Here is a 27562-nt window from a genome sequence, read left to right as displayed (position 1 = left end):
TGACATGAATCAGTCATTCATAAAAGAAAGACTTATGAAATAATACTGAGCGGCCTGCGAGTGGCGGTGTCCAGGGAGAGTATAAATACTCGGGCACGGGCCCAGCTTGCGCAGGACATTCTTAACAGGAACTAGTGAAGGACACAACTAGACCTCCATGTTGTAAAACAGTTGATTAAAGCTTTGTTTAATGCTTAGACCAAGTGCCTAGTAGTTTTCTTACGTCACTGCTCCTATCTTCTTTGTTTAAAGTTTGTTTCTCCTGGTGGCTGTGCTAGTTAGAACAGTGATTTACTGAGCCATACAGAGCAGGAAGATCCCAGCTCCATTTCCCAATCTGTGCTTAAGCTAACTGATCTGAGTTGGAGCACGACAATTGTCCATCATTAGGGGGGAGAAAAAAATCAGCCTGATCTCTACCCCTTGATCCCCTACTAGAACAGGATTGGGCTCTGGTCTGCTGTCGAGTACCCTGCTGAACCCCACTGTCTAGGCTCACGTATCTTTCATGGCCACTTAAATGTGATCGATGAGGATGTCACTACCTGTAACGCCAAACCCTCGGCCAGAAGCCAGTGTCCTGGGGAGGGGGAGAAAATTGGGGGTAAAGAGCTATTTTGTCCCCTTTACCCAAGTTACCACAGTTCGCAGGCTCCTGCCAATACTGTTTGGAAACAGCTGCTATGTGTTGTGCAGAAACGGACATGACGAGCAGGGAAAGTGGAAGACCAGAGATATGAGCTCACATCTGGGGCTCTGAGCACCACTGGATGGTCCGCACAGCGGAACGCTGTAAACCTAAACGCAGAACTCGCGCTCTCGTACACTGAACACATGTGTATCAAACTGCAAAAGCACTCCTGTTGTACCATGGTAGATGAGGAATAATGTCAGAGTGGGATTTTGCGTTGCTCCTGTGCTCAGCCAGTCACCGGCAGTTTATACAACACAGAAAGGCAGCCTTTGTTGGGAGTGAAGGCTGAAGGTTTCGGCACCGAGGGTGGAATAGAAGGAGCTGGGGTGGTTGGGGTCAGGCCAGAGTGAAGGGTGCAGGGTTGGAGGAGGCTCCAGAGCGAAGGTGGAGCAAGGCCAAGGATGGCCCATCTCTCCAGGCATTGGGGCCTGGGGAGATGGGCCATATTATACAGCTGGCCTTGGTGATGGGCTGCATGTGGAGTTCCAAACTCGACTGGGTTGATGTTATAAGGAGTGTTAAATTCAGCACTCTGCCCGCGACCCAGTTTCCTGTGTAGGTCTTCCGGGTATTCTCACCGATGGGGCAGTAGTTGGAATGTTTGAGTTGACAAATGGTGTAGTTGGAGGCTGTGCCTTTTGTTGGATGTGGGTCCTGCTCTGGGGGGTAACCCACTGGCAGTATTCTAAGGGTCAATGATATTGGCAGCCATCAGTGTTCACTGTGAACCACCTCTCCGCCCACCGTGTGTCCTTTCCCTACAGGAGCGTCTTAACCAAGTGCTGAGGGACCTCGAGGAGGACCAGATGCCTGTAATAAAACTGGGCGATGCCAGCATTGCAGCACCATTTACTTCCAAGCTATCGTCCATCATGTGCAGTGAGTATTTGTATATAACCCCCTCCACCCCCCCCCCCCCACCCCAGTGTCGCTTAACATGCAGCACACTCTGTGCTTCGTAGTTGGTGCAGATTTTCTTTGCCCCAGTTAAATGTTCCACCCTCTTGCTCAGTCTCCCTGTGCTATGCGTCGTTCTTTGTGGAATGAGCAGGTTCCCTCGCCGAACCCAAGACCTGGGCCCGGTATTCCAGATGCAGCCAAACCATGGTAACCTGTTTTATGTATCATTGTTCTGACTATGCACCCTTTTCACTTTCACAACAGCCTCACAATGCTGATCATGGACCTTCCATGTTTCATCAGCTACGACCCCTCGGGTCCTTCTCTCGCTCAGAAGCATTGAGCAGGCAACCTGCGTGGGGTGTTGTATATGGCTGGAGTCACCCAGACCCAAATGCATCACGCTGCACTGGTCTACATTGAAAGACATCTACCATTCTCATAGGGCGTTTAGATCCGCCTGCAGACTACAGGAAACTCTTTTTTATCCAGCACCAACGGGACCGGCGTGGTGCCAGTTTATCAAAAAGTCCAGATTACCGAGAGCTATAGTTAAAAGCTACGAGAGCTGAGAGCTCCGTATACAGTAACAAACCCAGGCTTCCCTGTTGCTTAGCAACAGGTGCAGGAACAATGGCCACAAGATCCAAGCGTCCCTGTTGCTTAGCAACAGCTGCAGCCACACCCGATTGCACAGTCACAGATCCAGGAACGGCCAGTAATATGAAGTAAAACTTACCTGAACCTACTCCTGAATTTTGCCGGTTAACCGAGATTTCCAGTTATTTAGGTGCCGGTAAATCGAGAGTTTCCTGTATTAGTTTCATCTAAGGTCCTTACTCTTGGTGTTATCAGCAAACTTATGCATCGTTCCCCCCAACGCTTTCAGCCATATCAATTATTTAAAGATGGCAAGGAGTAACGCCCTAACACACTTCCCTGCGGGACTCCACTAGCAATTGGACCCCACCCACGCACAGCTGCTGCCCTCAGTAACTACTCTCTGCCAATGTGAATGCAATCCATTCTCGATCCAACCTAAAACACCAGTGCCTGGATTCACAGTGGTGGGGGCCACTTGCTGTGGATCTCGACAGTACGGCTATGAAGAGCAAGGGATGGAGAGAGGCTCCTCTCCCGATCACTGCTGGACCCAAGAAGCTGGCTCAGTGTGGCATTAATAATGGGTTTGGAGCAGGGGAATTGATTGGCTATGATAAATTGACCCTTAGTGTTAGGGGGATTAAATACGTGGGGTTACGGGGATAGGGTGGGATATGTGTTGGTGTAGGGGTTACGGGGATCGGGTGGGATATGTGTCGGTGCAGGCTCGATGGGCCGAAATGGCCTCTACCTGCACTGTGGGGTTTCTGTGATTCTGTGATTCATCACAAGGGATAAAATAAAACACCACACTGTGGAAACTTCTTCACCAATCAGACAGACTGGTGAAATGGGCAGTCACATGGCAGATAACATTTAATGCAGAGAAGTGTGAAGTGATGCGTTTTGGAAGAATGAGCAGAGGCGATATAAACTAAATGGTACAATTATAAAGGGGGTGCAGGAACAGAGAGACCTGGGGGTGTATGTACACAAATCTTTGAAGGTGGCAGAACAAGTTGAGAAGGCTGTTAAAAAAGCATACGGGATCCTTGGCTTTATTAATCGAGGCGCAGAGTTCAAAAGCAAGGACGTTACGCTGAACCTTGATAAAAACGCTGGTTAGGCCTCAGCTGGAGTATTGTGTCCAATTCTGGGCCCCGCACTTTACAAAGGATGTCAAGACCTTGGAGAGGGTGCAGAGGAAATTGACCAAAATGGTACCAGGGATGGGGGGCTTCAGTTATGCAGAGACTGGAGAAGCTGGGGTTGTCCTCCATAGAGCAATGAAGGTTAAGGGGAGATTTAAGAAGTGGTCAAAATTATGAGGGGTTTTGATCGAGTGGACAGAGAGAAACTGTTTCCATTGGCAGGAGGGGTGGTAACCAGAAGACACAGATTTTTGTACACAGCAAATTGTTCTGATTTGGAATGCACTGCCTGAAACGATAGTGGAAGCAACTTGGAGAAGGGAATTCGAGAAATTTGCAGGGCTAAGGGGAAAGAGCAGGACTAAGAGTTGGAGTAAATGGATGGTCAAAGAGCCGGAACAGGCAAGATGGGCCGAATGGTCTCCTCCTACAATTCTGTGAATCTCCAAGGTATAGTCTAGTTCGGCTCCTAGTAACCAAATTAGTATTTGAAAAGCTAGGTAAAATGACTATGTTCCTTAGTGTCTGAATAAATGGTAATGAGCCCCGATGATTTCAGGTTCGATCCCACCCTTGATCACTAGCCAATGATCCCTGTTGGGTAGTTGTAGATGTTGGTTAGTTACGGGATTGGATGGCCAGCTACAATGCCCATCACGGTGCAGTTGGCTGCCAAGACCCAGCGTCTAGATACACGCCTGAAGGACGTTTGACACGCAGCCCAGCAGCTGTACCCACAGTGTGAGTCATTGCCTCGGGAGTAAGGGGGGGAGAAATCGTCTAAACAAAAAACCAGTGCCTTGAAGCAGGCCGATGAATCTGCTGAGACTTGTTCCCAGGCCTCCTCCACAGCCAGCAAGTGCTTGAGATCTGCCGATTTCCCCCATATCCCTGTGTATATCACTCGGCACCTCCCTACCACGGCACATGGAGAATCCTGTGTGGGAATTGCGAGCACAAGCTGCACTAAGATATATTTCAGATTTACGGACGTTCTGTCCCCCTCTCTCGCTCTCTCTCTCTCTCCGCAGTATGCTACGTGATAAAACAGGGTCGATGCACGCTGGTAACCACGCTGCAGATGTTTAAGATCCTGGCCCTGAACGCGCTGATCCTCGCCTACAGCCAGAGTGTGCTGTACCTGGAGGGAGTTAAATTCAGCGACTTTCAGGCCACACTGCAAGGGCTGCTTCTAGCTGGCTGTTTCCTCTTCATCTCTAGATCAAAGGTAAAGTCAGACATTTGTGGATCTGTACCTGACCCATTACTTCCTGCATGGGCTGTCATTTGTAGACTCTGAACTTATTTAAACATCTTGAAGCATAACTTAAATATGACCAGTTGTGGCAGCCACATCCCAGTCGCAATCATAATTCTGTTGTATAATCTAAACCCAGTAACTCGCCTTCTAGCTTTCTCTGGTTTTGGCAAAGGACTGGAGTGAGTATGAGGCATTTTTGTTCAAATAAGCAAATGGAAGAAAGCTTGCCCCCTAATAACCTGGTGTCAACAGTGCCCAGAACCGACCCAGGACCAGAGTGGGTTAGCCAGAAATCTGCAATAGGATAGAGACCCAGGAGCGATTACAAGGCAGTGATCTGATCAAGTGGTTTAGATGACAGCGGAAGCTCAGATTTTGTAACCATTGTCTGATCCCTCACAGAGATTACTGCCAGAAAACCACTTGCCTCCGTTCTTTAATAAACTAGTAGATCTCGCGAGTTTCTCAGCAGTATGTTAGCTGTGTGAGCTGGTGTCACAGCTTTAGTTGCTCATCGAGAGCCTGCACTTACTGCTTCCCTTATCTGTAGGGGCAGGTGTGGGAACTGGAAATACTCGGTGGAGGCCGGTTATTGGGCATCAGGTTCTGGGCCTGTGAGGCTGAGGTCAGACTGCTGATGTTTGTGAAACTCTGTGGTCAGGGGAAGGTTCGCCACTTGTACCTCATCAACCATTTGTGGTCACGTTATAGAGCTGATCTGTGGTTTCCTCCCTGGCCAAAATATCTGTCTTTCGTTTTCTGTCTCTATCTCCATGTGTGCCCGTGTCAGTGTCTCTGTCTGTCTATCTCTTTTCTCTGCCGCGCGCTCGCCCTGCCTCCCTCTCGCTCTCTCTGCATGTCTATAAAAGAATAATGGGAATGTTCATCTTTTATTCTCATCAGTTTATTCCTCTGCTCTGTGTAGCTGTTGCTAGGGCCCAGTATCCATGGGGACCACAGGCCTTGTATTGATCAGTCTCCCTGGGTGAGCCAAGATAGTGAATGTCCACAGACTGTCAGCCCACAAAGGGCATCGAAACTGAGCCCGATCCTGCCCGCAGCCGATGTCCACACGCACCCTGACCGACATCTGTGCACAGTATCCTCCCTGTAGTTAATGTGACCACGTCAAACCTGATGGGTTAACGAATGACGATCCCTGCAGGTTTATCAAGTGATAACCTACACAGTTACTGGCAAATGAGTCTGTGCCTGTAAAGTATGCTGTACAATGGCTATCGTACGTCAGTGAATACATTGTCGTATTATACAGTGTCTGTCGTGCGTCAGTGAATACATTGTCGTATTATACAGTGTCTCGTACGTCAGCGAATACATTGTCGTATTATACAGTGTCTCGTACGTCAGCGAATACATTGTCGTATTATACAGTGTCTCGTACGTCAGCGAATACATTGTCGTATTATACAGTGTCTGTCGTGCGTCAGTGAATACATTGTCGTATTATACAGTGTCTCGTACGTCAGTGAATACATTGTCGTATTATACAGTGTCTGTCGTGCGTCAGTGAATACATTGTCGTATTATACAGTGTCTCGTACGTCAGTGAATACATTGTCGTATTATACAGTGGTTGTCGTACGTCAGTGAATACATTGTCGTATTATACAGTGTCTGTCGTGTGTCAGTGAATACATTGTCGTATTATACAGTGTCTGTTGTACGTCAGTGAATACATTGTCGTATTATACAGTGGTTGTCGTGTGTCAGTGAATACATTGTCGTATTATACAGTGTCTGTTGTACGTCAGTGAATACATTGTCGTATTATACAGTGGTTGTCGTGTGTCAGTGAATACATTGTCGTATTATACAGTGTCTGTCGTGTGTCACTGAATACATTGTCGCTTTGTATAGATCAGGAGCATTCTGGGTTCAATCCCTGGCCTTGGTGTCCCCAGGTTTAGGGGAGGGGGTGGTGCGGGGGTGAATATATTGGCAACCTATCCTTCCTCCCGGCCATTGTCCGGTGACCCCTGATGGGAAGTTGTGGATGTGTTTGTCCGTTGAGTGCAGTGTTGGGCTCGGCTGTCTCCCACTCACTCTCCAAGTTCACACAGGACAAATGGCCATTTGGGTGAGTTGGCAGAGGGCCTCTGGCCCCTGTGGATCCAGACCCCAGGGCGAGGGGTGGAGAGGGCCATAGAGTCATAACGGCACAGAAGGAGGCCATTCGGCCCATCGAGTACGTGCCAGCTCTCTGTAGAGCAATCCAGTCAGTCCCATTCCCCCGCTCTATCCCCGTAGCCCTGCAAGTTTATTTCCCTCAAGTGCGTATCCAGTCTCCCCTTGAAAACATTGAGTGTCTCCGCTTCCACCACTTCCGTCGGCAGCGAATTCCAGGTCATCACCACTCATTGCATAAAAGAGTTTTTCCTCACATCCCCCCCTATATCTCTTGCCCAAAACCTTAAATCTGTGTCCCCTAATCCTTGTACCATCAACTAGTGGGAACAGCCTTTCCCCGTCTAGCCTATCCAAACCCGTCATAATCTTGTACACCTCTATCAAATCACCCCTCAACCACCTCAAATCAAAATAAATCAAATCAACTTTTATTGTCATTGTTAGTGCACAAGTGCAGTACAACGAAATGTAGGCTTGCGGCTCCCAAGAGTGTACATTTAGATTTACATTTAGTGTACCTTTGCTCTAATGAAAACAAATCCAGCTTCTCCAACCTGTCCTTGTAGCTAAGACCCCCCAACCCCGGAACCATTCTGGTAAATCTCCTCTGCACCCTCTCAAGGGCCTTCACATCCTTCCTAAAGTGTGGTGACCAGAACTGGATGCAATACTCCAGTTGTGGCCTAACCAGCGCTTTATAAAGGTTCAGCATAACTTCTCTACTTTTGTACTCAATACCTCTATTTATGAAGCCCAAGATCCCATATGCTTTGCTAACCACCCTCTCAATATGCCCCACCACCTTCAGGGACCTATGCACATTAACTCCCAGGTCCCTCTGTCCCTGCACACTCTTTAAAACTGTGCCATTAAGTGTATATTGCCTCTCCCTGTTCCTTCTGCCAAAATGCATCACCTCACACTTCTCTGTATTAAATTCCATCTGCCACTTGTCTGCCCATTCTGCTAGCCTTTCTATGTCCTGTTGCAGTCGATTGGTATCATCCTCTTTGCCACACCCCCAAGTTTGATGTCATCGGCAAATTTAGAACTTCTACTCTGTATTCCAATAGCCAGGTCATTTATCTATATATCTATCAAAAAAGCAGTGGCCCCAGCACTGACCCTTGGGGAACACCACTGTCTACCATCCTCCAGTCTGAAAAACAGCCATTTACCACAACTCGCTGTTTTCTATCCTTAAGCCAATTCCTTATCCAAGCTGCCACTGATCCACCTATTCCATGAACCTCAATTTTGTTAACCAGCCTTCTATGTGATACTTTGTCAAACACCTTCCTAAAATCCATGTAGACAACATCCATTGCATTCCCTTCATCAATTCTCCCTGTTACTTCATCAAAAAATTCAATTAGTTTAGTCAAACACGACCTGCCTTTTACAAATCCGTGTTGGCTCTCCTTAATTAGCTTAAACCTCTCCAAGTGCCTGTTAATTTTTTCCTTGATTATTGTTTCTAAAACTTTACCCACCACTGATGTTAAACTGACCGGCCTGTAGTTACTAGGATTGTCCTTACACCCTTTCTTGAACAATGGTATCACATTTGCCACTTTCCAATGCTCAGGCACCTCCCCTGCATCTAGGGAAGATTGGAAAATTATGGCAAGCCCTTCTGCTATCTCCTCCCACAATTCCCTTAACAACCTGGGATGCAAGCCATCTGGACCAGGCGACTTATCCACTCTAAGCATACCCAGCCTTTCTAGTACATTCTGTCTATCAATTTTCACCCCTTCCATTGCTTCTACCTTTTCCACTTCTACTGATATTTTGTCAGCATCCACCTCCTTAGTAAACACCGATACAAAGTACTCATTGAGTATTCTAGCCCTGCCCTGCGCCTCCAAGCATATATCACCACCTTTGTCCCTAACGGGCCCCACCCCGCCTCTTACTACCCGCTTACTGTTTACGTGCCGGTAGAAGATTTTTGGGTTCCCTTTTATGTTAACCGCCATTCTACTCTCATATTCTCTCTTTGCCAATCTTATTTTCATCTTCACTTCCCCTCTCAACTTACTGTATTTGATCTGGTTCGCCCTTGAAGAATTCACCTGACATTCATCATACACCCTCTTTTTTATTTTGTTTCATCATCTTCTCTATCTGTCATCCAAGGAGCCCTTGCTTTGGTTCCCTTACCCTTCCCTCTTGTTGGAATGTACCCAGCCTGTACTTGGAACATCTCCTCCTTAAAGATCACCTATTGTTCCGTTACAGTTTTTCCTGTCAGTCTTTGGTTCCATTTTACCCCGGCTAGATCCTTTCGCATCCCATTGAAGTTGGCCCTGTTCCAGTTTAGAAGTTCCACTCTAGATTGTTCCTTGCTCCTCTCCATTGCTAATCTAAATCTTGGGATACGATGTGCACAAGGTGTAATGAGAAGGGTCAATGTGGGTCATTCGGTAAAATAACCTCCTGCTCTCTTGACTTCCTGCAGCCACTGAAGAGCCTTTCGAAGGTGCGTCCACTGCCAAACATATTCAACCTGTACACTATACTCACCGTGCTGCTGCAGTTTGCTGTCCATTTCGTCAGCTTGGTGTTTTTGTACAAGACAGCGCAGGAATATTCCTCCTCCAGGTGAGACCCTGCTCATTGTTTCTCGTCTCATCTCCCGGTTCTTCCCAGGGGAAAGATGCAGAGCCCTGGCAGAAAGGTGCTTTTATGTTCCCTCCTTGTGCTCATCCAAGTTAGGGATTTGCCAGTGTTCGAAACCACAACACTTGAACTTTTTAGGCACCTACTTTCGGCGTCTGGTTAAGAAAAGAAGGACTTGCTATTTCTGTAGCGCCTTTCACATCCTCAGGACGTCCCAAAGTGCTCCGCGGCCAGTGAAGTACTTTTTGAAAGTGGAGTCACTGTTGTAATGTGCTGGCCTGGGGTGAGACTGCCCCAGACTCGCAGGAAATCTCTAACTTTCTCATTAACGCCTAGTGCAGTTTGTCCAGTCAGCTCTCGGCAACCAGCATGATCCAATTCTGTTCTGCCCCCTTAATACTGTGCCACCCAATAACCATACCCTAGTGTTGGCGAGCATGAGCATCCCTCACTGGATCTCTGGCATGCCTAGGTTATTGAGTTAGGGGGACCCGCAGGTCTTTTGCCTGCTTCACTGTGCAGAGGGAGAGAGAGAGAAGGAAACGGATTCTGCTGTCTCCGACGAAGGAAAATTAATTAAAAGGGTTAAAATTCACTCCTGCAGTGGCTGAGTGATGAATGCCTGTCCATCCAGACCCAGGGTCGGAGCCACGTCTGTGCTGACTTAGCGTTTCTCAGCTGAGGTATTGAAAGTGCTTACACAGATACCAAACAGAGTTAATGCCCACTCATTTTAATTGTCTGAAAATCATGGGCTAGGGAGGGGAAAGGTCATGGGCATCACAGCCCCGGGCTAGGGAGGGGAAAGGTCATGGGCATCAGAGCCCCGGGCTGGGGAGGGGAAAGGTCATGGGCATCTCAGCCCCGAGCTAGGGAGGGGAAAGGTCATGGGCATCAGAGCCCCGGGCTAGGGAGGGGAAAGGTCATGGGCATCAGAGCTCCGGGCTAGGGAGGGGAAAGGTCATGGGCATCAGAGCCCCGGGCTGGGGAGGGGAACGGTCATGGGCATCAGCGCCCTGAGCTAGGGAGGGGAAAGGTCATGGGCATCAGAGCTCCAGGCGAGGGAGGGGAAAGGTCATGGGCATCAGCGCCCTGGGCTAGGGAGGGGAAAGGTCGTGGGCATCAGAGCCCTGGGCTAGGGAGGGGAAAGGTCATGGGCATCAGAGCCCCGGGCTAGGGAGGGGAAAGGTCGTGGGCATCACAGCCCCGGGCTAGGGAGGGGAAAGGTCGTGGGCATCAGAGCCCCGGGCTGGGGAGGGGAAAGGTCATGGGCATCAGAGCCCCGGGCTAGGGAGGGGAAAGGTCATGGGACAAGCTAGGGAGAGTAAAGGTTCGCTCGGGTTCCTATTCCGTGATGCCTCTTTAACATGTGTGCAGGTGGATGCTGGGAATTGGGTTCCACTGTGATGCCCTCCATGGTCCAATAGCCCAATGACATTAACGTTCCAGGTAGATAGTCAAATGGCCACTTGGGTGAAGTACAGGAAGGCATTCACCACCATGGCAGTGCATCCCAGTGAGAGTCAGCAACTTCTGGAGAGAACAGTGGAAAGTTCGAGATGATTTGTGAGTAAATGGCTCACTGTTCAAGGGTTGCACTGGAGGGGCTGTAGCCAGGACAGCAATGGTGAAATGGCTCAAAGAACCAACACAAGTGTTGCAGCCAGTAAGTGGCCTTCAAGCTGCTGAGGTACAGCTGGTACGTTAGTCTCTGTTGGAGACCGGGGGGTTCTGACCTTGGGCTTTCCTGGACAGGGCACTAAATATTCCTGGTCCCTTGGCTTCCATTTTGTGTTTCACTGCCCTCCTTTGCGTTTCCTTTTTTCAGAACAGACGGGTTTGTGGATCTGTACAAAGAGTTTGAGCCCAGCCTGGTGAACAGCACCGTGTACATCATGTCCATGGCCATGCAGATGGCCACTTTTGCCATTAATTACAAGGTAAGAGGAGTGGACAGTGTACCAGCCAGAGGCTGATCGAGCGGGGATGGTGCCCTCGCTGACCTTTAATCACCAAGTGTCACGCTGGAGCCGGTCTTGCACTGCCAGCGAGCTTCGGCGCCAGTAAGTGCCTTTGAGAGAGTGAGGGTGAAGGGATAATTACTAGTCCTAGCCCCTTTAGGGCTACCCCGGAACAGGAGTATTTCTCAGATGTTCACTTTCAACTAAAGTTTGAGGTAGCCGAATCCTAAAGACGCTTAATTGGTCTAAAGGTCCGGACTATCTCTCCCTAAAGGAAAGGAACAACCCGAGAATGTTACCATCCTCCAGATTGCACTTTTAATAAGTTTAGCTAGACTGTAACGTTCCGGATATTATGAGGGTCTGGAAAACATCCTCAAAATTCTGCAACTCCTCACCAAAGAGTGTACAGAGATTGAGTTTGCGAGTTTTTGATACAGAAGTCTTATGTGAGACAATTCTAAAAATATATAGATTTATTAAAGAACCGACATGCAATTTGGTTGGTGAATCAGTCAATCGCAATATTAACAATTTTTAAAAGAGAAAAGATGCTATCTTATTATTAACAGAGAATCTTACTTTTAAATCTTAACTTCACTACAGTAATACAGTTCTTAGTGTTCTACAGGATATCCACCAATATCAAATACCTTTGATCCCCGAGGTACAAAGAGTTGGAGACTACAGAGCAGCCTCTGAAGCCGAGAATCGCTTTGCCCGATTAAAGCGAGTCTGTTATCCCATTTGAGAGTTCAATATTTATACCTTTTTCCAGTGGTAGTTCCTTTAAGGTTTTCTGCTGATGCAAGCTAATTATCTCGTCATTTTTCTGCCGACCTCTGCAACTCTTACAGCCACCTCAGCCAGACTTGTGTCTCATCTCTAGGTGTTCTATATAAAAACGGTGTGACGGCAGGTGTTCCTTTGTCATCTTTGAGGCAGATGTTCCTTATCTTGCGTGCTTCTTTACGAAGTGTAAATTAGAACACCTTATCCAGGGTGAACCATTGTTTTATTCCCAAAAGTTCAGCCTGTCGGAGCCCTTCACCTTCTGTTTCAATAAGGTTGTTTATTCAGGGTCAACAACTATCTTATCTCAATAGCCAGAATGCTTTCATAGCTATTTCATAGTTAGGTTTCTAAATTTCCAAACCCAGTTTGTCATGTTTTAATAAGGCCAGAGTTCTTTCATAAGATGGTGTCTTTTTCTGAATAGGTTCTTTGGCGTATTCCTTCACAAGGGGGATGCAATTCTGGAGTCGCGTTGCGGAGTTTATGGGGCAGTATTACAGTGACCAGCGAGCGACCTTCAAACCAGTTTTATTTATCCTGAGACTTAATGTTCACCCTATGGAAGACTTGGAACGGTGTTAAGCTTGACCTGTGTGTGCTTTCAGGGTCATCCGTTCATGGAGAGCCTACGAGAGAACAAGCCCTTGCTGTGGAGTATTGTGGTTTCCGGCCTCGCCATTGTGGGCCTGCTCACCGGCTCCTCGCCAGAGTTCAACCAACAGTTTGGGCTGGTGGAAATCCCAACAGAGGTACAGATAGAAAATAAGTCACACAATGCCTCGCACAAGCTCCACGACAACTTACCCAGAATCACTGGCATTTGGGTGTTCTATCGGGGTGGGGGGGGGGCAGAGAGGGAACTCGGTCTGCTCTTGAACGGTATTGGGCAGGCAATCTATTTGCCCCAGTTATGGAGCTAGAAGTGATCAGTGACCTTCTCGGGGTGAAAATGGCTTAAGAGGGGGTGGTCTTAGCTCAGGCAATGAGTCTGTGTTGTTGGAGCTAAGAGGATCACTTCAGACCCTGTGTGAAGAGGGTGGGTAGTTTGGGCATAGAGGGAGGGGGAGTAACTTAAAAGGAGCTTTTGGAAGTAATGTAGGCAGACTGTTAAAGAACGGAACAAGAATAGCAGCTCAGACTGAGGATCATCACTAGAGGAATGAAGGGGTAGTTAGTAATGTTTTCCCATAGGATTATTAAAACAGGGAATGTTTCACCACAAGGGGCAATTGAAGCAGAGACGGTAACAGCATTTCAAAGGAAATTGGTTCAGTATTTGAAAGGGCAGGGGAGTAGAATTACACTAGATGGGTTCAGTAGAAGTTTAGCACCAGCACCAGTGGGATGGCTCACATAGCCGCCTGTGCTGTAATTCCCGGGACCCTCACTCCGTGCTGCAATTCCCGGGACCCTCGCTCCGTGTTGTAATTCCCGGGACCCTCACTCTGTGCTGCAATTCCCGGGACCCTAACTCCGTGCTGTAATTCCCAGGACCCTCACTCCGTGCTGTAATTCCTGGGACCCTAACTCCGTGCTGTAATTCCCAGGACCCTCACTCCGTGCTGCACATTCCTGGGGCCCTCACTCCGTGCTGTAATTCCCGGGACCCTAACTCCGTGCTGTAATTCCCGGGACCCTAACTCCATGCTGTAATTCCCAGGACCCTCACTCCGTGCTGCACATTCCTAGGACCCTCACTCCGTGCTGTAATTCCTGGGACCCTCACTCCGTGCTACACATTCCCGGGACCCTAACTCCGTGCTGTAATTCCTGGGACCCTCACTCCGTGCTGCACATTCCTGGGACCCTAACTCCGTGCTGTAATTCCCGGGACCCTCACTCCGTGCTACACATTCCTGGGACCCTAACTCCGTGCTGTAATTCCTGGGACCCTCACTCCGTGCTACACATTCCCGGGACCCTAACTCCGTGCTGTAATTCCCGGGACCCTAACTCCGTGCTGTAATTCCCAGGACCCTCACTCCGTGCTGCACATTCCTGGGACCCTCACTCCGTGCTGTAATTCCTGGGACCCTCGCTCCGTGCTACACATTCCCGGGACCCTAACTCCGTGCTGTAATTCCTGGGACCCTCACTCCGTGCTACACATTCCTGGGACCCTAACTCCGTGCTGTAATTCCTGGGACCCTCACTCCGTGCTACACATTCCCGGGACCCTAACTCCGTGCTGTAATTCCCGGGACCCTAACTCCGTGCTGTAATTCCCAGGACCCTCACTCCGTGCTGCACATTCCTGGGACCCTCACTCCGTGCTGTAATTCCTGGGACCCTCGCTCCGTGCTGTAATTCCCGGGACCCTCGCTCCGTGCTGCAATTCCCAGGACCCTCGCTCCGTGCTACAATTCCCGGGACCCTCGCTCCGTGCTGTAATTCCCGGGACCCTCGCTCTGTGCTGCAATTCCCGGGACCCTCACTCCGTGCTGTAATTCCCGGGACCCTCACTCCGTGCTGCAATTCCTGGGACCCTAACTCCGTGCTGCAATTCCCGGGACCCTAACTCCGTGCTGTAATTCCCGGGACCCTCACTCCGTGCTGTAATTCCCGGGACCCTAACTCCGTGCTGCACATTCCTGGGGCCCTCACTCCGTGTTGTAATTCCCGGGACCCTCACTCTGTGCTACACATTCCTGGGACCCTCACTCCGTGCTGTAATTCCTGGGACCCTCACTCCCTGCTGTAATTCCTGGGACCCTAACTCTGTGCTGTAATTCCCGGGACCCTCACTCCGTGCTGTAATTCCTGGGACCCTAACTCTGTGCTGTAATTCCCGGGACCCTCACTCCGTGCTGTAATTCCCGGGACCCTCACTCCGTGCTGTAATTCCCGGGACCCTCACTCCGTGCTGTAATTCCCGGGACCCTCACTCCGTGCTGTAATTCCCAGCACCCTCACTCCCTGCTGTAATTCCCGGGACCCTCACTTCGTGCTACACATTGGACCCTCACTCCCTGCTGTAATTCCCGGGACCCTCACTCCGTGCTACACATGCCCGGGACCCTCGCTCCGTGCTGAAATTCCCGGGACCCTCGCTCCGTGCTGAAATTCCCGGGACCCTCGCTCCGTGCTGTAATTCCCGGGACCCTCGCTCCCTGCTGTAATTCCCAGGACCCTCGCTCCCTGCTGTAATTCCCGGGACCCTCGCTCCGTGCTGTAATTCCCGGGACCCTCGCTCCGTGCTACACATTCCCGGGACCCTAACTCGGTGCTGTAATTCCCGGGACCCTCGCTCCGTGCAGTAATTCCCGGGACCCTCGCTCCGTGCAGTAATTCCAGGGACCCTCGCTCCGTGCAGTAATTCCCGGGACCCTCGCTCCGTGCTGTAATTCCCGGGACCCTCGATCCGTGCTGTAATTCCCGGGACCCTCGATCCGTGCTGCAATTCCCGGGACCCTCGCTCCGTGCTGTAATTCCCGGGACCCTCGCTCCGTGCTGTAATTCCCGGGACCCTCGCTCCGTGCAGTAATTCCCGGGACCCTCGCTCTGTGCTGCAATTCCCGGGACCCTCGCTCCGTGCTGTAATTCCCGGGACCCTCGCTCCGTGCTGTAATTCCCGGGACCCTCGCTCCGTGCTGTAATTCCCGGGACCCTCGCTCCGTGCTGTAATTCCCGGGACCCTCGCTCCGTGCAGTAATTCCCGGGACCCTCGCTCCGTGCTGTAATTCCCGGGACCCTCGCTCCGTGCTGTAATTCCCGGGACCCTCGCTCCGTGCGGTAATTCCCGGGACCCTCGCTCCGTGCGGTAATTCCCGGGACCCTCGATCCGTGCTGTAATTCCCGGGACCCTCGATCCGTGCGGTAATTCCCGGGACCCTCGCTCCGTGCTGTAATTCCCGGGACCCTCGCTCCGTGCTGTAATTCCCGGGACCCTCGCTCCGTGCAGTAATTCCCGGGACCCTCGCTCTGTGCTGCAATTCCCGGGACCATCGCTCCGTGCAGTAATTCCCGGGACCCTCGCTCCGTGCAGTAATTCCCGGGACCCTCGCTCCGTGCTGTAATTCCCGGGACCCTCGCTCCGTGCTGTAATTCCCGGGACCCTCGCTCCGTGCAGTAATTCCCGGGACCCTCGCTCCGTGCTGTAATTCCCGGGACCCTCGCTCCGTGCTGTAATTCCTGGGACCCTCGCTCCGTGCTGTAATTCCCGGGACCCTCGCTCCGTGCGGTAATTCCCGGGACCCTCGCTCCGTGCTGTAATTCCCGGGACCCTCGCTCTGTGCAGTAATTCCCGGGACCCTCGCTCTGTGCAGTAATTCCCGGGACCCTCGCTCCGTGCAGTAATTCCAGGGACCCTCGCTCCGTGCTGCAATTCCCGGGACCCTCGCTCTGTGCAGTAATTCCCGGGACCCTCGCTCCGTGCAGTAATTCCCGGGACCCTCGCTCTGTGCAGTAATTCCCGGGACCCTCGCTCTGTGCAGTAATTCCCGGGACCCTCGCTCTGTGCAGTAATTCCCGGGACCCTCGCTCCGTGCTGTAATTCCCGGGACCCTCGCTCCGTGCTGTAATTCCCGGGACCCTCGCTCCGTGCTGTAATTCCCGGGACCCTCGCTCCGTGCTGTAATTCCCGGGACCCTCGCTCCGTGCTGTAATTCCCGGGACCCTCGCTCCGTGCTGTAATTCCTGGGACCCTCGCTCCGTGCTGTAATTCCCGGGACCCTCGCTCCGTGCTGTAATTCCCGGGACCCTCGCTCCGTGCTGTAATTCCCGGGACCCTCGCTCCGTGCTGTAATTCCTGGGACCCTCGCTCCGTGCTGTAATTCCCGGGACCCTCGCTCCGTGCAGTAATTCCCGGGACCCTCGCTCCGTGCTGTAATTCCCGGGACCCTCGCTCCGTGCGGTAATTCCCGGGACCCTCGATCCGTGCTGTAATTCCCGGGACCCTCGCTCCGTGCTGTAATTCCCGGGACCCTAACTCCGTGCTGTAATTCCCGGGACCCTAACTCCGTGCTGCAATTCCCGGGACCCTAACTCCGTGCTGTAATTCCCGGGACCCTCACTCCGTGCTGTAATTCCCGGGACCCTAACTCCGTGCTGCACATTCCTGGGGCCCTCACTCCGTGTTGTAATTCCCGGGACCCTCACTCTGTGCTACACATTCCTGGGACCCTCACTCCGTGCTGTAATTCCTGGGACCCTCACTCCGTGCTGTAATTCCCGGGACCCTCACTCCGTGCTGTAATTCCCGGGACCCTCACTCCGTGCTGTAATTCCCGGGACCCTCACTCCGTGCTGTAATTCCCGGGACCCTCACTCCGTGCTGTAATTCCCAGCACCCTCACTCCCTGCTGTAATTCCCGGGACCCTCACTTCGTGCTACGCATTGGACCCTCACTCCCTGCTGTAATTCCCGGGACCCTCACTCCGTGCTACACATTCCCGGGACCCTCGCTCCGTGCTGAAATTCCCGGGACCCTCGCTCCGTGCTGTAATTCCCGGGACCCTCGCTCCGTGCTGTAATTCCCGGGACCCTCGCTCCGTGCTACACATTCCCGGGACCCTAACTCCGTGCTGTAATTCCCGGGACCCTCGCTCCGTGCAGTAATTCCCGGGACCCTCGCTCCGTGCAGTAATTCCCGGGACCCTCGCTCCGTGCAGTAATTCCCGGGACCCTCGCTCCGTGCTGTAATTCCCGGGACCCTCGATCCGTGCTGTAATTCCCGGGACCCTCGATCCGTGCAGTAATTCCCGGGACCCTCGCTCCGTGCTGTAATTCCCGGGACCCTCGCTCCGTGCTGTAATTCCCGGGACCCTCGCTCCGTGCAGTAATTCCCGGGACCCTCGCTCTGTGCTGCAATTCCCGGGACCCTCGCTCCGTGCAGTAATTCCCGGGGCCCTCGCTCCGTGCTGTAATTCCCGGGACCCTCGCTCCGTGCTGTAATTCCCGGGACCCTCGCTCCGTGCAGTAATTCCCGGGACCCTCGCTCCGTGCTGTAATTCCCGGGACCCTCGCTCCGTGCTGTAATTCCCGGGACCCTCGCTCCGTGCTGTAATTCCCGGGACCCTCGCTCCGTGCTGTAATTCCCGGGACCCTCGCTCCGTGCGGTAATTCCCGGGACCCTCGCTCCGTGCGGTAATTCCCGGGACCCTCGATCCGTGCTGTAATTCCCGGGACCCTCGATCCGTGCGGTAATTCCCGGGACCCTCGCTCCGTGCTGTAATTCCCGGGACCCTCGCTCCGTGCTGTAATTCCCGGGACCCTCGCTCCGTGCAGTAATTCCCGGGACCCTCGCTCCGTGCAGTAATTCCCGGGACCCTCGCTCTGTGCTGCAATTCCCGGGACCCTCGCTCTGTGCTGCAATTCCCGGGACCCTCGCTCTGTGCTGCAATTCCCGGGACCCTCGCTCCGTGCAGTAATTCCCGGGGCCCTCGCTCCGTGCTGTAATTCCCGGGACCCTCGCTCCGTGCTGTAATTCCCGGGACCCTCGCTCCGTGCAGTAATTCCCGGGACCCTCGCTCCGTGCTGTAATTCCCGGGACCCTCGCTCCGTGCTGTAATTCCCGGGACCCTCGCTCCGTGCTGTAATTCCCGGGACCCTCGCTCCGTGCAGTAATTCCCGGGACCCTCGCTCCGTGCAGTAATTCCAGGGACCCTCGCTCCGTGCAGTAATTCCCGGGACCCTCGCTCCGTGCTGTAATTCCCGGGACCCTCGCTCCGTGCTGTAATTCCTGGGACCCTCGCTCCGTGCTGTAATTCCCGGGACCCTCGCTCCGTGCAGTAATTCCCGGGACCCTCGCTCCGTGCAGTAATTCCAGGGACCCTCGCTCCGTGCTGCAATTCCCGGGACCCTCGCTCCGTGCAGTAATTCCCGGGACCCTCGCTCCGTGCAGTAATTCCCGGGACCCTCGCTCTGTGCAGTAATTCCCGGGACCCTCGCTCTGTGCAGTAATTCCCGGGACCCTCGCTCCGTGCTGTAATTCCCGGGACCCTCGCTCCGTGCTGTAATTCCCGGGACCCTCGCTCCGTGCTGTAATTCCCGGGACCCTCGCTCCGTGCTGTAATTCCCGGAACCCTCGCTCCGTGCTGTAATTCCCGGGACCCTCGCTCCGTGCTGTAATTCCCGGGACCCTCGCTCCGTGCTGTAATTCCCGGGACCCTCGCTCCGTGCTGTAATTCCCAGGACCCTCACTCCGTGCTGCACATTCCTAGGACCCTCACTCCGTGCTGCACATTCCTGGGGCCCTAACTCCGTGCTGTAATTCCTGGGACCCTCACTCCGTGCTACACATTCCCGGGACCCTAACTCCGTGCTGTAATTCCCGGGACCCTAACTCCGTGCTGTAATTCCCAGGACCCTCACTCCGTGCTGCACATTCCTGGGACCCTCACTCCGTGCTGCACATTCCTGGGACCCTAACTCCGTGCTGTAATTCCTGGGACCCTCACTCCATGCTGCACATTCCTGGGACCCTAACTCCGTGCTGTAATTCCTGGGCCCCTCACTCCGTGCTGCACATTCCTGGGACCCTAACTCCGTGCTGTAATTCCTGGGACCCTCACTCCGTGCTACACATTCCCGGGACCCTCACTCCGTGCTGCACATTCCTGGGACCCTAACTCCGTGCTGTAATTCCCAGGACCCTCACTCCGTGCTGCACATTCCTGGGACCCTCACTCCGTGCTGCACATTCCCGGGACCCTAACTCCGTGCTGTAATTCCCGGGACCCTCGCTCCGTGCAGTAATTCCCGGGACCCTCGCTCCGTGCAGTAATTCCAGGGACCCTCGCTCCGTGCAGTAATTCCCGGGACCCTCGCTCCGTGCTGTAATTCCCGGGACCCTCGATCCGTGCTGTAATTCCCGGGACCCTCGATCCGTGCAGTAATTCCCGGGACCCTCGCTCCGTGCTGTAATTCCCGCGACCCTCGCTCCGTGCTGTAATTCCCGGGACCCTCGCTCCGTGCAGTAATTCCCGGGACCCTCGCTCTGTGCTGCAATTCCCGGGACCCTCGCTCCGTGCAGTAATTCCCGGGGCCCTCGCTCCGTGCTGTAATTCCCGGGACCCTCGCTCCGTGCTGTAATTCCCGGGACCCTCGCTCCGTGCAGTAATTCCCGGGACCCTCGCTCCGTGCTGTAATTCCCGGGACCCTCGCTCCGTGCTGTAATTCCCGGGACCCTCGCTCCGTGCTGTAATTCCCGGGACCCTCGCTCCGTGCTGTAATTCCCGGGACCCTCGCTCCGTGCGGTAATTCCCGGGACCCTCGCTCCGTGCGGTAATTCCCGGGACCCTCGATCCGTGCTGTAATTCCCGGGACCCTCGATCCGTGCGGTAATTCCCGGGACCCTCGCTCCGTGCTGTAATTCCCGGGACCCTCGCTCCGTGCAGTAATTCCCGGGACCCTCGCTCCGTGCAGTAATTCCCGGGACCCTCGCTCCGTGCTGCAATTCCCGGGACCCTCGCTCCGTGCAGTAATTCCCGGGGCCCTCGCTCCGTGCTGTAATTCCCGGGACCCTCGCTCCGTGCTGTAATTCCCGGGACCCTCGCTCCGTGCAGTAATTCCCGGGACCCTCGCTCCGTGCTGTAATTCCCGGGACCCTCGCTCCGTGCTGTAATTCCCGGGACCCTCGCTCCGTGCTGTAATTCCTGGGACCCTCGCTCCGTGCTGTAATTCCCGGGACCCTCGCTCCGTGCGGTAATTCCCGGGACCCTCGCTCTGTGCGGTAATTCCCGGGACCCTCGCTCTGTGCAGTAATTCCCGGGACCCTCGCTCTGTGCAGTAATTCCCGGGACCCTCGCTCCGTGCAGTAATTCCAGGGACCCTCGCTCCGTGCTGCAATTCCCGGGACCCTCGCTCTGTGCAGTAATTCCCGGGACCCTCGCTCCGTGCAGTAATTCCCGGGACCCTCGCTCCGTGCAGTAATTCCAGGGACCCTCGCTCCCTGCTGCAATTCCCGGGACCCTCGCTCTGTGCAGTAATTCCCGGGACCCTCGCTCCGTGCAGTAATTCCCGGGACCCTCGCTCTGTGCAGTAATTCCCGGGACCCTCGCTCTGTGCAGTAATTCCCGGGACCCTCGCTCTGTGCAGTAATTCCCGGGACCCTCGCTCTGTGCTGCAATTCCCGGGACCCTCGCTCCGTGCAGTAATTCCCGGGGCCCTCGCTCCGTGCTGTAATTCCCGGGACCCTCGCTCCGTGCTGTAATTCCCGGGACCCTCGCTCCGTGCTGTAATTCCCGGGACCCTCGCTCCGTGCTGTAATTCCTGGGACCCTCGCTCCGTGCTGTAATTCCCGGGACCCTCGCTCCGTGCAGTAATTCCCGGGACCCTCGCTCCGTGCTGTAATTCCCGGGACCCTCGCTCCGTGCGGTAATTCCCGGGACCCTCGATCCGTGCTGTAATTCCCGGGACCCTCGCTCCGTGCTGTAATTCCCGGGACCCTAACTCCGTGCTGTAATTCCCGGGACCCTAACTCCGTGCTGCAATTCCCGGGACCCTAACTCCGTGCTGTAATTCCCGGGACCCTCACTCCGTGCTGTAATTCCCGGGACCCTAACTCCGTGCTGCACATTCCTGGGGCCCTCACTCCGTGTTGTAATTCCCGGGACCCTCACTCTGTGCTACACATTCCTGGGACCCTCACTCCGTGCTGTAATTCCTGGGACCCTCACTCCGTGCTGTAATTCCCGGGACCCTCACTCCGTGCTGTAATTCCCGGGACCCTCACTCCCTGCTGTAATTCCCGGGACCCTCACTCCGTGCTACGCATTGGACCCTCACTCCCTGCTGTAATTCCCGGGACCCTCACTCCGTGCTACACATTCCCGGGACCCTCGCTCCGTGCTGAAATTCCCGGGACCCTCGCTCCGTGCTGTAATTCCCGGGACCCTCGCTCCGTGCTGTAATTCCCGGGACCCTCGCTCCGTGCTACACATTCCCGGGACCCTAACTCCGTGCTGTAATTCCCGGGACCCTCGCTCCGTGCAGTAATTCCCGGGACCCTCGCTCCGTGCAGTAATTCCCGGGACCCTCGCTCCGTGCAGTAATTCCCGGGACCCTCGCTCCGTGCTGTAATTCCCGGGACCCTCGATCCGTGCTGTAATTCCCGGGACCCTCGATCCGTGCAGTAATTCCCGGGACCCTCGCTCCGTGCTGTAATTCCCGGGACCCTCGCTCCGTGCTGTAATTCCCGGGACCCTCGCTCCGTGCAGTAATTCCCGGGACCCTCGCTCTGTGCTGCAATTCCCGGGACCCTCGCTCCGTGCAGTAATTCCCGGGGCCCTCGCTCCGTGCTGTAATTCCCGGGACCCTCGCTCCGTGCTGTAATTCCCGGGACCCTCGCTCCGTGCAGTAATTCCCGGGACCCTCGCTCCGTGCTGTAATTCCCGGGACCCTCGCTCCGTGCTGTAATTCCCGGGACCCTCGCTCCGTGCTGTAATTCCCGGGACCCTCGCTCCGTGCTGTAATTCCCGGGACCCTCGCTCCGTGCGGTAATTCCCGGGACCCTCGCTCCGTGCGGTAATTCCCGGGACCCTCGCTCCGTGCTGTAATTCCCGGGACCCTCGCTCCGTGCGGTAATTCCCGGGACCCTCGCTCCGTGCGGTAATTCCCGGGACCCTCGATCCGTGCTGTAATTCCCGGGACCCTCGCTCCGTGCAGTAATTCCAGGGACCCTCGCTCCGTGCAGTAATTCCCGGGACCCTCGCTCCGTGCAGTAATTCCCGGGACCCTCGCTCTGTGCAGTAATTCCCGGGACCCTCGCTCTGTGCAGTAATTCCCGGGACCCTCGCTCCGTGCTGTAATTCCCGGGACCCTCGCTCCGTGCTGTAATTCCCGGGACCCTCGCTCCGTGCTGTAATTCCCGGAACCCTCGCTCCGTGCTGTAATTCCCGGGACCCTAACTCCGTGCTGTAATTCCTGGGACCCTCACTCCGTGCTACACATTCCCGGGACCCTCGCTCCGTGCTGTAATTCCCGGGACCCTAACTCCGTGCTGTAATTCCCAGGACCCTCACTCCGTGCTGCACATTCCTGGGACCCTCACTCCGTGCTGTAATTCCTGGGACCCTCGCTCCGTGCTGTAATTCCCGGGACCCTCGCTCCGTGCTGTAATTCCCGGGACCCTCGCTCCGTGCTGCAATTCCCAGGACCCTCGCTCCGTGCTACAATTCCCGGGACCCTCGCTCCGTGCTGTAATTCCCGGGACCCTCGCTCTGTGCTGTAATTCCCGGGACCCTCACTCCGTGCTGTAATTCCCGGGACCCTCACTCCGTGCTGCAATTCCTGGGACCCTAACTCCGTGCTGCAATTCCCGGGACCCTAACTCCGTGCTGTAATTCCCGGGACCCTCACTCCGTGCTGTAATTCCCGGGACCCTAACTCCGTGCTGCACATTCCTGGGGCCCTCACTCCGTGTTGTAATTCCCGGGACCCTCACTCTGTGCTACACATTCCTGGGACCCTCACTCCGTGCTGTAATTCCTGGGACCCTCACTCCCTGCTGTAATTCCTGGGACCCTAACTCTGTGCTGTAATTCCCGGGACCCTCACTCCGTGCTGTAATTCCCGGGACCCTCACTCCGTGCTGTAATTCCCGGGACCCTCACTCCGTGCTGTAATTCCCGGGACCCTCACTTCGTGCTACACATTGGACCCTCACTCCCTGCTGTAATTCCCGGGACCCTCACTCCGTGCTACACATTCCCGGGACCCTCGCTCCGTGCTGAAATTCCCGGGACCCTCGCTCCGTGCTGTAATTCCCGGGACCCTCGCTCCCTGCTGTAATTCCCAGGACCCTCGCTCCCTGCTGTAATTCCCGGGACCCTCGCTCCGTGCTGTAATTCCCGGGACCCTCGCTCCGTGCTACACATTCCCGGGACCCTAACTCCGTGCTGTAATTCCCGGGACCCTCGCTCCGTGCAGTAATTCCCGGGACCCTCGCTCCGTGCAGTAATTCCAGGGACCCTCGCTCCGTGCAGTAATTCCCGGGACCCTCGCTCCGTGCTGTAATTCCCGGGACCCTCGATCCGTGCTGTAATTCCCGGGACCCTCGATCCGTGCAGTAATTCCCGGGACCCTCGCTCCGTGCTGTAATTCCCGCGACCCTCGCTCCGTGCTGTAATTCCCGGGACCCTCGCTCCGTGCGGTAATTCCCGGGACCCTCGCTCTGTGCGGTAATTCCCGGGACCCTCGCTCTGTGCAGTAATTCCCGGGACCCTCGCTCTGTGCAGTAATTCCCGGGACCCTCGCTCCGTGCAGTAATTCCAGGGACCCTCGCTCCGTGCTGCAATTCCCGGGACCCTCGCTCTGTGCAGTAATTCCCGGGACCCTCGCTCCGTGCAGTAATTCCCGGGACCCTCGCTCCGTGCAGTAATTCCAGGGACCCTCGCTCCCTGCTGCAATTCCCGGGACCCTCGCTCTGTGCAGTAATTCCCGGGACCCTCGCTCCGTGCAGTAATTCCCGGGACCCTCGCTCTGTGCAGTAATTCCCGGGACCCTCGCTCTGTGCAGTAATTCCCGGGACCCTCGCTCTGTGCAGTAATTCCCGGGACCCTCGCTCTGTGCTGCAATTCCCGGGACCCTCGCTCCGTGCAGTAATTCCCGGGGCCCTCGCTCCGTGCTGTAATTCCCGGGACCCTCGCTCCGTGCTGTAATTCCCGGGACCCTCGCTCCGTGCTGTAATTCCCGGGACCCTCGCTCCGTGCTGTAATTCCTGGGACCCTCGCTCCGTGCTGTAATTCCCGGGACCCTCGCTCCGTGCAGTAATTCCCGGGACCCTCGCTCCGTGCTGTAATTCCCGGGACCCTCGCTCCGTGCGGTAATTCCCGGGACCCTCGATCCGTGCTGTAATTCCCGGGACCCTCGCTCCGTGCTGTAATTCCCGGGACCCTAACTCCGTGCTGTAATTCCCGGGACCCTAACTCCGTGCTGCAATTCCCGGGACCCTAACTCCGTGCTGTAATTCCCGGGACCCTCACTCCGTGCTGTAATTCCCGGGACCCTAACTCCGTGCTGCACATTCCTGGGGCCCTCACTCCGTGTTGTAATTCCCGGGACCCTCACTCTGTGCTACACATTCCTGGGACCCTCACTCCGTGCTGTAATTCCTGGGACCCTCACTCCGTGCTGTAATTCCCGGGACCCTCACTCCGTGCTGTAATTCCCGGGACCCTCACTCCCTGCTGTAATTCCCGGGACCCTCACTCCGTGCTACGCATTGGACCCTCACTCCCTGCTGTAATTCCCGGGACCCTCACTCCGTGCTACACATTCCCGGGACCCTCGCTCCGTGCTGAAATTCCCGGGACCCTCGCTCCGTGCTGTAATTCCCGGGACCCTCGCTCCGTGCTGTAATTCCCGGGACCCTCGCTCCGTGCTACACATTCCCGGGACCCTAACTCCGTGCTGTAATTCCCGGGACCCTCGCTCCGTGCTGTAATTCCCGGGACCCTCGCTCCGTGCAGTAATTCCCGGGACCCTCGCTCCGTGCAGTAATTCCCGGGACCCTCGCTCCGTGCTGTAATTCCCGGGACCCTCGATCCGTGCTGTAATTCCCGGGACCCTCGATCCGTGCAGTAATTCCCGGGACCCTCGCTCCGTGCTGTAATTCCCGGGACCCTCGCTCCGTGCTGTAATTCCCGGGACCCTCGCTCCGTGCAGTAATTCCCGGGACCCTCGCTCTGTGCTGCAATTCCCGGGACCCTCGCTCCGTGCAGTAATTCCCGGGGCCCTCGCTCCGTGCTGTAATTCCCGGGACCCTCGCTCCGTGCTGTAATTCCCGGGACCCTCGCTCCGTGCAGTAATTCCCGGGACCCTCGCTCCGTGCTGTAATTCCCGGGACCCTCGCTCCGTGCTGTAATTCCCGGGACCCTCGCTCCGTGCTGTAATTCCCGGGACCCTCGCTCCGTGCTGTAATTCCCGGGACCCTCGCTCCGTGCGGTAATTCCCGGGACCCTCGCTCCGTGCGGTAATTCCCGGGACCCTCGCTCCGTGCTGTAATTCCCGGGACCCTCGCTCCGTGCGGTAATTCCCGGGACCCTCGCTCCGTGCGGTAATTCCCGGGACCCTCGATCCGTGCTGTAATTCCCGGGACCCTCGCTCCGTGCTGTAATTCCCGGAACCCTCGCTCCGTGCTGTAATTCCCGGGACCCTAACTCCGTGCTGTAATTCCTGGGACCCTCACTCCGTGCTACACATTCCCGGGACCCTCGCTCCGTGCTGTAATTCCCGGGACCCTAACTCCGTGCTGTAATTCCCAGGACCCTCACTCCGTGCTGCACATTCCTGGGACCCTCACTCCGTGCTGTAATTCCTGGGACCCTCGCTCCGTGCTGTAATTCCCGGGACCCTCGCTCCGTGCTGTAATTCCCGGGACCCTCGCTCCGTGCTGCAATTCCCAGGACCCTCGCTCCGTGCTACAATTCCCGGGACCCTCGCTCCGTGCTGTAATTCCCGGGACCCTCGCTCTGTGCTGTAATTCCCGGGACCCTCACTCCGTGCTGTAATTCCCGGGACCCTCACTCCGTGCTGCAATTCCTGGGACCCTAACTCCGTGCTGCAATTCCCGGGACCCTAACTCCGTGCTGTAATTCCCGGGACCCTCACTCCGTGCTGTAATTCCCGGGAACCTAACTCCGTGCTGCACATTCCTGGGGCCCTCACTCCGTGTTGTAATTCCCGGGACCCTCACTCTGTGCTACACATTCCTGGGACCCTCACTCCGTGCTGTAATTCCTGGGACCCTCACTCCCTGCTGTAATTCCTGGGACCCTAACTCTGTGCTGTAATTCCCGGGACCCTCACTCCGTGCTGTAATTCCCGGGACCCTCACTCCGTGCTGTAATTCCCGGGACCCTCACTCCGTGCTGTAATTCCCGGGACCCTCACTTCGTGCTACACATTGGACCCTCACTCCCTGCTGTAATTCCCGGGACCCTCACTCCGTGCTACACATTCCCGGGACCCTCGCTCCGTGCTGAAATTCCCGGGACCCTCGCTCCGTGCTGTAATTCCCGGGACCCTCGCTCCCTGCTGTAATTCCCAGGACCCTCGCTCCCTGCTGTAATTCCCGGGACCCTCGCTCCGTGCTGTAATTCCCGGGACCCTCGCTCCGTGCTACACATTCCCGGGACCCTAACTCCGTGCTGTAATTCCCGGGACCCTCGCTCCGTGCAGTAATTCCCGGGACCCTCGCTCCGTGCAGTAATTCCAGGGACCCTCGCTCCGTGCAGTAATTCCCGGGACCCTCGCTCCGTGCTGTAATTCCCGGGACCCTCGATCCGTGCTGTAATTCCCGGGACCCTCGATCCGTGCAGTAATTCCCGGGACCCTCGCTCCGTGCTGTAATTCCCGCGACCCTCGCTCCGTGCTGTAATTCCCGGGACCCTCGCTCCGTGCAGTAATTCCCGGGACCCTCGCTCTGTGCTGCAATTCCCGGGACCCTCGCTCCGTGCAGTAATTCCCGGGGCCCTCGCTCCG

The 27562-nt window shown here is 55.2% G+C and overlaps 1 protein-coding gene across 1 annotated transcript in view; it reads left to right on the top strand.

Annotated features, from left to right (window-relative positions):
- Positions 1 to 27562, top strand: part of atp13a1 (ATPase 13A1) — a 119091-nt gene that overhangs the window by 79595 nt on the left and 11934 nt on the right. The window contains exons 21-25 of the mRNA XM_085971416.1: positions 1459 to 1573; positions 4380 to 4576; positions 9222 to 9364; positions 11211 to 11322; positions 12744 to 12887. Of these exons, the coding sequence (XP_085827542.1) occupies positions 1459 to 1573; positions 4380 to 4576; positions 9222 to 9364; positions 11211 to 11322; positions 12744 to 12887 (711 nt within the window). The remainder of the gene's footprint in view (positions 1 to 1458; positions 1574 to 4379; positions 4577 to 9221; positions 9365 to 11210; positions 11323 to 12743; positions 12888 to 27562) is intronic.

This window comes from Somniosus microcephalus, chromosome 31 (assembly GCF_052327205.1).
Source record: "Somniosus microcephalus isolate GS21.2 chromosome 31, FLI_Smic_1.0, whole genome shotgun sequence".
NCBI classification, from domain to species: Eukaryota; Metazoa; Chordata; class Chondrichthyes; order Squaliformes; family Somniosidae; genus Somniosus; species Somniosus microcephalus.
This window is presented reverse-complemented; position numbering and strand designations above follow the sequence as displayed.